We start from the raw sequence: 13785 nt of genomic DNA on the forward strand, positions 1-13785 counted from the left end.
GGGTGCACAGCGCGGCAGAAGAAGGAGGGTGATTTAAAAAAAAAAAAAAAAAAAGGGAGAGGGTTTATTTTTTTTTCACTACAATGGATGACGTAGTGCAGGCACTGATACAAGCTACGGCGGCCCAGCAGGAGGCTACCCGTGTCTAGGCAGCCGCCCAACAGGAGGCAGTGCGGCTGCAGCAAGAGACTAATCGCCTGCTCATGGACCAGGCTGCTCAAGACCGAGCTATGTTGCGGGAACTGGTAAACCAGGTAAAGTCCCTTACAGAGCTGAATCGCGGCCATGATGGGACGCGGCTCATACGGGCCAGCCATTGGCTGCAGAAAGTGACACGGGAGGATGATGTAGAGGCATACCTTCTGGCCTTTGAGAGGACAGCCCTACGGGAGGCCTGGCCTCGAGATCAGTGGTCTGGCATCCTTGCCCCATTCCTGTGTGGGGAGGCCCAGAAGGCCTACCATGATCTGCCTGAAGAGGCTGCCGCAGACTACCCCCAGCTGAAAGCAGAGATCCTGGCCAGATCTGGGGTAACAACAGCAGTGCGGGCCCAGCAGTATCACGGTTGGAGGTACCAGGAAGACAAAACCCCACGGTCCCAATTGTATGACCTCATCCATCTCGCACGAAAGTGGTTGCAAACAGAGTCCCGGAGTCCGGAAGAGATACTAGCGGTTCTGGTCATCGACCGATACATAAGGGGACTACCACCAGACCTTCATGCCTGGGTAAGCCAGAACGAACCCTCTACCTATGACGAGGTTGTCGCCCTGGTAGAGAGGCGAAGGACAGCAAGGGAGCTGACCTGACCAGTTAAGGAAGAGGCACCCTGGGTTAAACTAGAGCACCAAGCCCTAAAGTTCGGGTGACTGGGCCACCAGGAGGGCCCAGGTGGAAAAAGAGAGAGGCTGAAGGCCCATTAGAGGCCACAAAGAGTCGGAGCACTGAGGGAGAAGAGGATCGTGATGTTAGACAGCCCAAACCAAGAGATCGGGGAACGCCTAGGGCTCCATACAGATGTTATGCCTGCGGGGAGTGGGGACACATAGCTGCACAGTGTCCCAATGCTGAGGAGCCTATGCAGTGTAACCGGGGGAACTGGGCAGATCCATGCTCCCTAATCCACCTTGTGGGGGTCTCACTAACCCCACATACGTATACCAGACCAGTGAAACTAAATGGGTTAGGGACCACGGCACTGGTTGATTCGGGGAGTGCTATCACGCTTATCTCAGGGAAGCTCGTGAAGCGTAGTCAGCTGCTGCAGGCTAAACATACGGGGATAACATGTGTCCGTGGGACAGTTAGTTATTACCCCACCATCCCAGTAAAAATTGAGATCCAAGGGAACACTACTGAGGTAGCAGCAGGTGTAGTCCCTAAACTCCCATACCCGGGAGCAGCCCATGCTCATAGGGAGGGACTTCCCAGGGTTTGGAAACTTACTCCCAGTAGGGGGATTGGAGAAAGATGGGGACCCTAAAATTGGTGAGGCATCCACAGCAGACTGTCAACCCCCAATCTTCTCTGAAATATCCCCAGATTTGTTCTCCTCTCCCAGACAGGGTAGAAAGACAAAAAGGGAAAGAAGGGCAGCTAAGGCCTTGGGAACCCGAATACTGACCCAAAGCCAGAGGGTCGCTCTTGTAGGTAGGAGGACCCGCGCAGCTGAAAAGGAGGCCACGCAGGAGGGAGAAGCACCTGAGTCTGACCCCCACCCTAATGCTTCTGAACCAGTAGAGGCAACAGAGACTGGGCCCGTAGATCTTGGGCAGATTAGCCCCGGGAGAGGAAATTTTGGACGGGACCAGGCAGAAGACCCAAGGTATGACAACATTAGGAAGGAGGTGACTGAAATAGGTCGGGTCCCCGTGGAAGGAAAAACCCAGGGACCAGGACCCTACTTCATAATGAAGAAGGATCTCTTATACCGGGTTGCACCAGTACAGGGGCAGAAGGTACAGCAGATCCTAATTCCTCAAAAACACCAGAACGTTGTATTAAGTCTTGCTCATAGTCATCTTTTTGGGGGGAATTTGGGGGTAGAGAAGACCCTGGCACGAGTCCTACGATGGTTCTTCTGGCCCGGAGTACATGAAGAAGTGCGGAGGTACTGTGCCTCCTGCCCGGAGTGTCAGCTGCACAGTCCCCGTCCCCACTTGAGGGCACCTTTAGTACCCCTTCCCATTATAGAGGTCCCCTTCGAGCGAATAGCCATGGACCTAGTGGGACCCCTGGAGAAGACGGCTCGGGGCCACCAATATATACTTGTTGTTTTGGACTATGCTACTCGCTACCCAGAAGCCGTCCCCCTGCGGAACACGGCCTCTAAAACTATAGCCAAAGAGCTGGTGGGGATCTTTTCCCGAATGGGGCTACCAAAGGAGATATTAACCGACCAAGGAACCCCATTTATGTCGAAGCTAATGAAGGACCTCTGTACGCTGCTCCATATACATACCTTGAGAACTTCGGTCTACCATCCGCAGACTGATGGGTTGGTAGAAAGGTTTAACCGAACCCTCAAGGCTATGATAAGGAAGGTGGTAAGTCGGGACGGGAAGGATTGGGACACCCTACTACCCTACCTTATGTTCGCTATCCGGGAGGTACCACAGGCCTCAACTGGGTTTTCCCCCTTCGAGTTATTATACGGGCGTCACCCCCGTGGCATACTAGATATCGCCAAAGAGATCTGGGAAGAGGAACCCAATGAGGGGAGAAATATAATAGAGCATGTAATGCAGATGCGAGACCGGATAGCCCGGGTTACCCCTATTGTACGGGAACATTTGGAGAAGGCCCAGCGAACCCATTACAATTGCCAGGCAAAAGTGCAACAGTTCCAACCAGGGGATCGGGTTATGGTGTTGGTACCCACGGCAGAAAGCAAGCTTCTGGCCCAATGGCAGGGGCCCTATGAGGTGGTTGAACCCATGGGGGAAGTAACCTACAAGGTGCGGCAGCCAGGACGCAGAAAACAAGAACAGATTTATCACGTTAACCTTCTGAAACCCTGGCATGCACAAGAGGCATGCACAACGGTCCAAAAAGACCTAACCCAGGAAAACAAGCCTTCCAAACAGGTGAGAGTGTCTCCCGATTGAACACCAGACCAGAAGAATGAGGTATCTGAGATGATCTTCCGGAACCAAGATGTGTTCTCGACAAAACCGGGTCGAACAACCGAGACATATCACCACATCGTCACGAACCCTGGGGCCAGAGTAACAATGAGGCCCTATCGGGTACCAGCGGCAAAAAGGGAGGAAATAAAAGCAGAAGTAAAAAAAATGCTGGAGTTGGGGATCATCGAAGAATCCCACAGTCAGTGGTCCAGCCCAATCGTGCTGGTGCCCAAACCTGATGGCATCACAAGATTTTGCAACGACTTCCGGCGACTAAACGAAGTATCCCAGTTCGACGCGTACCCCATACCTCGCATCGATGAGCTAGTGGACCGTCTGGGTGATGCCTGGTACTTGACTACCCTAGACTTGACAAAGGGGTACTGCCAGATTCCCCTTGCAGAAGACGCAAAGGAAAAGACTGCGTTCTCTACACCAGAGGGTCTTTTTCAATATACTGTCCTCCCTTTTGGACTACATGGGGCCCCAGCTACCTTCCAGCGCCTCATGGACAAGCTATTACGCCCGCATAACAGTTATGCTGCTGCCTACTTGGACGATGTGGTCATTCATACCACAGACTGGGAAACCCACCTGGAGAAGGTGGAGGCAGTCCTCGATACCTTCAGGCGAGCTGGCCTTACAGCAAACCCTGCCAAGTGCGCTGTAGGGTTTACAGAGGCCAAATATCTTGGCTACATTGTGGGAAAAGGCCTGGTAAAACCCCAAGTGAACAAGTTAGAGGCCATCCAAAATTGGCCCCGACCAAGTCGCAAGAAACAAGTCCGGGCGTTCCTAGGTGTGGTGGGGTATTACCGACGATTTATCCCCCACTTTGCCACAAGGGCAAGCCCCCTGACAGACCTAGTGAAAGCCCGTGGACCTGATCTGGTGAGATGGTCTGACGCAGCAGAGGAAGCATTCACAGACCTACGGACTGCCCTCTGCAATAACCCTGTACTGATAGCCCCTGATTTCACCAAGGAGTTTATCCTGCAGACGGATGCATCGGAAGTAGGGGTGGGGGCCGTTCTATCACAGATGGTCGGGGAGGAGGAACACCCAATTCTATACCTCAGTCGGAAACTCCTTCCAAGGGAACAAAAATATGCAGTTGTGGAGAGAGAATGTCTCGCTGTAAAATGGGCCATGGAAACATTGCGCTACTACCTGCTCAGGCGCAGATTTGTTCTCGTGACCGACCATGCCCCTCTTCAATGGATGCAGCGGAACAAGGAGAAGAACACAAGGGTGACCAGATGGTTCTTATCCCTCCAACCTTTCCAGTTCCGTGTGCAACACAGAGCAGGGAGCCATCATGGCAACGCCGATGGCTTGTCACGTGTGCACTGTCTGGCGTCCCAAGCTGCCCAACCCCTTGGCGTTGAGCAGGGGGAAGGGATATGTGACAGACCCAGATCAGTGGGGTACAGGAGTCTGGTAGAGGGCAAATATATTGGTCACTGGATGAGTAGTTTTCTGTTCCCTGAGTGACCAGAGCAGGGGCTCCACTAGATTAATCAGGAACCTGCTAGAACCAGTTAAGGCAGGCAGGCTAATTAGGACACCTGGAGCCAATTAAGAAGAAGCTGCTAGAATCAATTAAGGCAGGCTAATCAGGGCACCTGGGCTTTAAAAAGGAACTCACTTCAGTTTGTGGTGCGAGTGTGAGGAGCTGGGAGCAAGAGGTGCAAGGAGCTGAGAGTGAGAGGGTGTACTGCTGGAGGACTGAGGAGCACAAGCATTATCAGACACCAGGAGGAAGGTCCTGTGGTGAGAATAAGGAAGGTGTTTGGAGGAGGCCCTGGGGAAGTAGCCCAGGGAGTTGTAGCTGTCATGCAGCTGTTACAGTAGGCACTATAGACAGCTGCACTCCACAGGGCCCTGGGCTGGAACCCGGAGTAGAGGGCAGGCCCGGGTTCCCCCCAAACCTCCCAATTGACCTGGACTGTGGGTTCTTCCAGAGGGAAAGGTCTCTGGGCTGTTCCCCAACCCACATGGTGAATCTCTGAGGCAAGAAAATCCGCCAATAAGCGCAGGACCCACCAAGATAGAGGAGGAACTTTGTCACAGTACCCAGCAGTAAAGGATCACAGAAAAAGTTGCTTTCCTCTAACACTGAACAAGGAACTCAATTAGAATAAGGGGGAAAGCTACTTTGTCTCTTCCTGCTTCACCGCAGAGCATCTTTGCAGAATCTCTTCCAGCCCCCTCCCACCTGGCCTCCTCCTCTAGATAGATCATCACACTTGGTGTGCATACATGCGTGCCCGCTAGGTGTCTGTCAGGGCGGCCCTGCCAACAAGTGTTAAGGCCCTGTGTATCCACAACCTGCGGGTGCTGAGTGCATCTGCCATGTCAGAAAGAATGTGTCCGTGTGCGTATGTGCATGTGTTCTCGGTAAGGGTCAATGTCTGACCTTTGGGGCTGTGTGGTGCATGGGGTGAGACAGCGTGTGTCTTGGGAGTGCCCACGTGCCCCATGGATTTTTGTCAGTAAGTGGGCCCAGTAAGAATGCAAGTTTGCATGTGCAGTGAGTGTGCTCATGTGCCCCATGATGTGCGATGTACCATAGGTCTGGGCTCCGAGATGCGGCACTTGCACATCTTTTTTGGCCTTACAGAGACTCCATTTGGAGTATTCACACTGCTGTGACCGCTTGAGGAGAGAAGAGTGTGAAACCAGGGTACGTACTCCCAGAACTCAGTAACTGGGGAGGTGGCATTAGCAGGCGCTGTCCAGTTCTCCACGTTAGAGTGATTCAGAAAGTCCACACAGTGATCTACAAAGGAGGAAGCAAGTCGGTGAGCCTGGAGAATTCTCATGTTTCTCAGCCTTTGTGCTCCCTCCCGCCTCCTCCCTGTTCACTGCAGCTGCACACAAACACTTCACGCTGCCCTGTAAAACATCACTCTCCCCCCACCACTGCCAGAATCCTAGTCCAGGAACAGCCAGAGGGATGGGGGAAGTGGAGGCTCCTTACTGAATAGAACCCAGATGGCTGTGGAATGCAGGGTACTGTGGGGCAGCGACTATGGTTACCTAGGCTGGGAAGTTACTTAATGTTAAGAGATCGGTCAGAGAGGAATTTCCCTGGCTTTCCCCACAAATAAAGCTCTGCTTGTGGAACTATGAGAGTCGGGCCCCGCCCTCGGGGGGCGGGAAGAGGCTGGAATAAGCGATACTGGAAAAAGCACAATTTTGCCGGTGTAAGCTGCAATAACATGAGACGTGCTTTGCCTGTACAGTACACTGGTACAGCTATCCCGACAGTGCACTCCTAGCAGAGACCTGGCCTGAGTGAGCCAAAGACTGACTGAACAAACAGTTCTCTGCTGTGACGGAGGCTGGCCCAGATGCTTGAGGGTCTGAGGTGCAGTGAGTGGGTTGTGCTGTACCCTGTCACACTAGATAAGGGCAGTGCCAACTGCAGTGAAAAGCTCCTTCCATGGCTTAGAGTGGGGTGAGGACTACACACTAAAGCTGGTCTGAAAATGGGCTTTTTTTGCTGCTGAAAATTTTGAATTTCCCGTGAAAAATAGAAAACCAAAACATTTTGATTCAGAAATGCTGCCATAGAGTTGTAGTTTGGATGTCGCATGCTCCCGCTATGAGCCGAGTTCCCTGGTCAGACTACCTAACCCATGATGACCATGGTCTCTCCTCACGGTGTCAGGAGGCTGTTGCATCCTGGCCATGGTGCATCATGGGAGAAGTAGTCTAGCTGGGGAGCCCAGCCCATATCGAAGAATGGACACATGAGCAGAGCTGGATTTCCCATTAGGCACAGTAGGCATGTGACTAGGGGCATCTAAAAATTCAATTTTTGCCAGGTCCCAGCAGAGGTGGGGCCAGAGTCGGCTGAGCGAGAGATGGCCCTGCTGGATCGCTCCTCGCTCAGCCCAGCAGACACAGTCACCTCCCAGTGGGGCTGGTGAGTGCAGTCAGGGGGCAGAGCAGGTCTCTGGCGGGGTTGTGGAGAGGCTCTGGGTAGTGGGGGGTTTGTGGAGGGGGGCTGGGAGGTATGTGTGTGTTGGGGCAGTGCGGGGTCTGTGGTCAGGGCCGGCTCCAGGCACCAGCGCAGCAAGCAGGTGCTTGGGGCGGCCAAGGGGAAGGGGCGGCACGTCCGGTTCTTCGGCGGCAATTCAGCGATGGGTTCCTCGGTCCCACTCAGAGGGAAGGACCTGCCACCGAAGTGCCCCTGAAGAAGAAAGCGATGCGGTGGAGCTGCCGCCGAAGTGCCGCCGTTCGCGATCGTGGCTTTTTTTTTTTTTTCCCCCGCTGCTTGGGGCGGCAAAAACCCTGGAGCCGGCCCTGTCTGTGGTGGAGGGGGTTGGGTGGCGGGATGCCTAAAAGTTAAAAGTGGCAGTACCCCCACTGCCCACAATGGCTGGGTGCTCTGAGCCACTGTGGGGGTACCCCACAGTTCCCATCTGCTGCCAGGCAGCGGGGACCCCTGGAGCTCCCGGCCAGGGGCGGATAAGGGGTTCGTGGGGCTCTGGGCCAGAGCAAGTGGGGGACACACCTGCAGTCCCTTCCACCCCCACCCCTGCACTCCTGCTGGGGAAATGGGGTCAGAGCACGGGGGCTTGCCTGGCCTTCCCCCCGCCCCGCCACTCCTGCTGGGTAGACGGGTCAGGGTGCGGGGGGCTTCTCTCCCTCCCCATCAAGAGCACCGGGTGGGTGGGGGGAGTGGGGCAAGCCCCTGCGCCCTGACCCCGCTCCTGGGCGGGCAGCGGAACAGATCAGGGTACCGGGGACCCCCAGTTGACCAGGACCCCTGGGCACGGGCCCTGCTGGCCCAGTGGCTAATCTGCCACAGCTCCCAGCTGCTGCGGTGGCTGGGGATCACCCACAACTCCCAGGTGCTGCCTGGCAATGGGGGCCCCGGATATCCGAGCTGCCACAAACGGTGGGGGGACCCTGCTGCTCCTGGCTGCAGTGGTGGGAGGGGGGCGCTACTCCCAGCCTCCGTAGGCAGTGGGGGCCCCGGAGTGCTGAGTCACGGGTGGCAGGAGACTGGAGCTCCAAGCCCCTGCGGGCAGAGGTGGGGAGCTCCGAGCCAGGGGGCCCGCAGCTGCCCAGACACCAGGGAAGGTGTGCGGACCCTGCCTAGGGGCATGCAAGGTGTAAATCCAGCCCTGCACATGAGGAAACCAAACACCACCCATTTGGCCCACAACTGCATATTGAAATCAAAATATTTTAGTTTTCAGCTGAATATTTCAATGAAAATTCAAAATTTTCCACATAAAGCAAACAGTGCAAAAAAATGTGTTTAATCAAATACCCAATTTTCTGTCAAAAAGCAGTTTTGATGGAAAGTTTTCAAACCCAGATCCTCTTTCCAGAAGCAGACTAGCCGAAGCTGTACCTGAGTTCCAAGGATTATTACAGGTGGCCCAGGGAAGCACAGCCGTAAAGGAGCTGAACAGGTAGAAGATAGCCCAAGACAGGATGACGATGTAGTAGATATTCAGATAGGATTCGATGACTTGTGAGGCGTATCCAATTCCTAAGAGGGAAAGTGACAGGGGTTAGGAAATGGCCCCCCGGCAAGCCTTAAATATATCAGACTTTAGTTTCAAATAGTACCATAGGCCATCCCACTGGAGTTGCGGGCCGGGCAGATTAATGAGCAATTTGGTTCACCAAAAATTCCTGTAAGACTCAGGTTGAGGGTGGGAGATCCAGATGTGGTTCATCATGGTGCAGAAATCAGAAATAAAAAGGGTTTTCACTGCTAACTACATCCCACGCCCAAAGAATGGGGCCAGAGCAAAAGCATAGGGTCAGGAAGGTGGTGGAATCTCCATCCTTATTGGTTTTTAAAGCCCAGCTTGACAAAGCCCTGGCTGGGATGATTTAGTTGTGGTTGGTCCTGCTTCGAGCAGGGGGTTGGACTAGATGACCTCCTGAGGTCTCTTCTAACCCTAATCTTCTATGATTCTAGGAGGTACCTTCTAATCTTGGCTCTGCCAGTATCAGCAAATGCCAATCTGAGCAAAACACTTAATCGTTCTGTGCCTCAGTTTCCCCCTATGTAAAATGGGGATCATAAAACTTCAGGATAGTTGTGAGGTTAATTCTCTGCGGTTTTAAAGTAGAGCTGTCCAGAAAACAAGAATTCCATTTCACAAAAAAAGTCCAGGTTTTATCATTTGTTTTTGGTTCTGCTTCAGAACAAGAACTAGACCTTTTGAAATTTTTCACACAAAACCCATGAGACCCAGAAATTCCATCGTGGACCTGAGAAACCCATTCATTGACTCACCTTCAAAGAGAGGGCAGATCTTCCTCCAGGCGGTGACCCCTCCCTGGCTGGTGTACTGTCCTAGCGCTGTCTCCAGGAAGAACACTGGGATCCCACAGGTGAAGAGGAAGATGAGGTAGGGGATAAAGAAGGCACCTGCAGAGAGAGAGAGAGAGAGAGAGAGAGAGAGAGAGAGAGAGAGAGAGAGAGAGAGTAGCAAATGGAGGAATCTTTACTACTCGACATTATCATCATCACCCATTACCAGGTACACTAACAAGCGAGATGTACCATCAAGGCTCAGGTAAACACCCTGGAATGTAAATGCCTATCTGAACTAAATGGACCTGGTGGGCCTGCAAAACTGTGCAGATCTTGCAAGAGAACAGCCTCTCGGCTTTCTTCTTCTTGTCCTGGAAATACCACAAGCACCCCCGTCCTCATGCTATTTCAGCACTTCTGCGTCTGGTCCTGGGCAGAACCTGGAAGAGCAGAATGGCAAGACGACAAAAAAAGCCACAGAAAATAAACGTTGACTACACTTTTCAGCCGTTAAAACTGGTTTGAGCAAAGGTTTGGGAAGGTAAGAGGAAATTTTATTGTATCCAAACTGGGTCCTCCTTACCCAGCAGTCACAGGACAGCTCTCTCCAGTTGCTTCTAATCTGCTGCCAGGATCTTGGTTTAGTCTCCAGCCTTTCCTTCTCCCATCTCCTAATTTGCCTTTCCAAAGAGAGCAGCTGGACTCCACACTTCAGAACCCACCCACCTCAATCTAACGTCAGACATAAGGCAGGCAAATGCCATTCTCCTCCTGGTTGAATCAACAGCCCTCAGGGCCTCATCAGACACAAGGAACAAATGATAAGTGAATATATTCCCATCCTTTGCCCCAGTCCTCTGATAAAAACACAGATGTTTGGAAGAAAGATTTGGGCTCCTTCTCTCAAAAGAAAATCTGGTTCTTCTTAGATCTGCTTCTCCCTTGCTAGGATCAGTCATGCAGACCCACATTCCTTCCCATGAAGGATAATTAACAATTGGGTCTAAATAAAGAACATTTCTCCTTGTTCTTATGCCAATAATGTTAAAATAAAGAGCAACATCAAAATGTTCCCTAAACACGGATGTATTATAGTTGCAGAGACGTAAGGCCAGCAGACCCTTCATGAACTGATCCTGTCTAGATGTGAAGTAGGAAACATAGATCCTGTATGTATTCAGATAAAGGCAGCTGGTCTTTTCACAGCCACATAAAAGACCTTCAGTCAGAGTTCTTCTAAGACAACAGTATTATCCAGTACTTGATTAGATGAATCCTTAGGGAGATCCCATACCCTGTTTTCTGATTCTGATCGTCCTAGTGGCTGATCAATGTAATCAATAATCATTTATAAGAGTGCCACCTTACATTTATAAAGCTTCTTTCCGTTCTGAAGTTCCCAAAGTTCTAGCCAGGATACCAGGGTTAACATCTATTTTTGCAAAAAATGACATGGAAGCTTTCATGACTGTACACGTGGTCAGCCGACCCCCCAACACAGTTCTGAGCCATTGGGTCTCAACGGGAAGGGTGCTTTGTACTAGAACATGAAAACCACTTTCTGCAGCATCTTGAATTTTCTGTGGTAGTCTCCCAGCCAAGTTTTGCCCAGACCTAGCTGTGGTCAGTTTGAGAGATCTAACAAGATCACAGCCTGATATGTTACAGCTACATTAGAAATAATCATTGAGGCAAATAATTTAATTTTTAATGCAACAGAAAGTATGCAAGTAGCCTTTTCAGTGACACTGGTCAGGATAGAGACTGCAAGGATTATCAATCCTGATACTCCTGTTTCACCTGGCAGAAGAGACCCAAATGCAAGGTCACTGTGACCTGGCCTTTACTGACTGGGAAGTCAAAGGGGGAGTGGTATATATGACTGTAAACATTATCTCAGGTCAGGACCTGACCATGGAATGGGAGCACAAGGTGTGTTCTTAATACCTTACAGGACTATATTATTTTAGTTTTCCCCAATAAACCAAAGTCCAACCATTTTTACAAACAAACTGGTGATGTTCAGTTCTCTTCCCCATCCTCCCCGCCCCCCGCTCTCTTTCATTTTATGATCACTAGAAAATCTCATTTTTAACCATGTAGAAGATCTTGCTGCAGTTTTACTGCAGGAATTAAGCAAGTCATACAAGAAGCAGCAGTGAAGGGGGATGGACTCTTTCTGTGGGAATGTTTCCCCTGGCCAGGGGTTGGCTACTTATAGATCTATTACTGGGGAAGAGGTAGAAGTGTCCTTTCCTTTCTCACCCCCCCAGGCACACCCTCCTGAAGCTCCTCAAATTCATCTTTACCCCCAGGACAAGTGCCTTGCCTTTTGGCTTTGAAAATCCGGTGACCTTACTCAGCTTTAGAATTCACTGGGGATAACACACCTGTGTTTGGATAAGTGTTTCCTGATCCCTGATTACCAGAAATACCAAAGTAGTGGGAGAAAGGCTACAATCATGGGCCAGTCAGGCCTGAAGGGTGAGTTTAGTGAGGACGGGAGCATCACCTGGGTCACAGAACATACAGGATAGGGGGGCAGTTGTCCAGGTGCCATGGAGGAGGAGCCCAGGCCCAGAAGGAAATCATAGAATCATGGAATATCAGGGATGGAAGGGACCTCAGGAGGTCATCTAGTCCAACCCCCTTCTCAAAGCTGGACGAATCCCAACTAAATCATCCCAGCCAGGGCTTTGTCAAGCCTAACCTTAAAAACCTCTAAGGAAGGAGATCCCACCACGTCCCTAGGTAACCCATTCCAGTGCTTCACCACCCTCCTAGTGAAAAAGTTTTTCCTACTATCCAACCTAAACCTCCCGCACTGCAACTTGAGACCATTACTCCTTGTTCTGTCATCTGGTACCGCTGAGAACAGTCTAGATCCATCCTCTTTGGAACCCCCTTTCAGGTAGTTGAAAGCAGCTATCAAATCCCCCCTCATTCTTCTCTTCTGCAGACTAAATAATCCCAGTTCCCTCAGCCTCTCCTCATAAGTCATGTGCTCCAGCCCCCTAATCTTTTTTTGTTGCCCTCCGCTGGACTCTTTCCAATTTTTCCACATACTTCTTCTAGTGTGGGACCCAAAACTGGACACAGTACTCCAGATGAGGCCTCACCAATGTCGAATAGAGGGGAATGATCACGTCCCTCGATCTGCTGGCAATGCCCCTACTTATACAGCCCAAAATGCCTTTAGCCTTCTTGGCAACAAGGGCACACTGTTGACTCATATCCAGCTTCTCGTCCACTGTAACCCCTAGGTCCTTTTCTGCATAACTGCTGCCTAGCCATTCGGTTCCTAGTCTGTAGCAATGCACAGGATTCTTCTCTCCTAAGTGCAGGACTCTGCACTTGTCCTTGTTAATAACAGCAACAAAGTGTTTTCCCCTGACAGAAGATCAACTGTGATCAGAGAGTGCTTGGGAATAGCTGGGAGGAGGTGGAATGCACGTGGGCTGGGGAGGAAGGGGACTGTTGGGTGGGGGAACTGATAGGGTGGGTTCCCTGGCGGAGGGAGCCCCCAAAGGTTCTGATAATTCAGCTGTATTTTAGATAAGCATCTCACCTGTTGGCTGCCTCTACAAATGGCAAACCTAAAGGTTCATCCATTATTAAAACGGGCAGCCTACTGAAAGCTGGATTGCTCCTCTCCATCTGGCAGAGCTACTCTGAGCATCCACCTGTGGAGTGAGATTTGTCTCCCACAGCTCAGCTTACCTCGCTGTGTGATTGCTTCACTGGAGGTACGGGGGGTGGGCGTGGTCTCTATGTATGGGCGTGTATATATGAACAGATGAAAGTGCCTGCTCTGGTGCTCATATTCCTGGGCCAACATCTCACACAGCCTGGGCTTTTATGGACTTACCACCTCCATTTTTGTAACAGAGATAAGGGAATCTCCAGACATTGCCCAGGCCGATGATCTCCCCAGCCATGGAGAGCATAAACTCCATTTTATTACTCCACTGGTCTCTTGGCTCCATTTCCGGCTTCACCTTTTCGAGCAGCACCATGCCCCCATGGGGCTCAGCCTCCACAGCTGCTTTACTCTCCATGGCCCAACAGAGCAGGGGAAACTGGGAGGGAAAACAGAACACAGACTGTAAGAAGCTGTTACAGGACACACAGGTGAAATGAGCTGGGAAGGGACTCAGCCACCCAACTGGACACATTCGTATTGTTGTGACAGAAGCCTCAGCTCAGGGCAATTCCCAGTGTAGTCCAGGGAAACTCCATCTGAGAACTAGCTGCACCATGGAAGGGCTGTTTCTTAAAAGATGGAAGCAAATTGAGTCATCAGCTGAAACGGAATCCTGGCCCCACCTTCATCTCCACCTCCCTTTGACTAGACCCACCTCA

The 13785-nt window shown here is 51.5% G+C and overlaps 1 protein-coding gene across 1 annotated transcript in view; it reads right to left on the minus strand.

Moving 5' to 3' along the window:
* Positions 1–13439, minus strand: part of LOC135892024 (sodium- and chloride-dependent betaine transporter-like) — a 57010-nt gene extending 43571 nt beyond the window's left edge. The window contains exons 1-4 of the mRNA XM_065419709.1: positions 13292–13439; positions 9403–9537; positions 8503–8643; positions 5823–5910 (exon numbers count right to left, since the gene is read on the minus strand). Coding sequence (XP_065275781.1) covers positions 5823–5910; positions 8503–8643; positions 9403–9537; positions 13292–13439 — 512 coding nt within the window. The remainder of the gene's footprint in view (positions 1–5822; positions 5911–8502; positions 8644–9402; positions 9538–13291) is intronic.
* Between the last annotated feature and the right edge of the window lie 346 nt (positions 13440–13785).

The sequence above is a fragment of the Emys orbicularis genome, chromosome 1, assembly GCF_028017835.1.
Source record: "Emys orbicularis isolate rEmyOrb1 chromosome 1, rEmyOrb1.hap1, whole genome shotgun sequence".
NCBI lineage: Eukaryota > Metazoa > Chordata > Testudines > Emydidae > Emys > Emys orbicularis.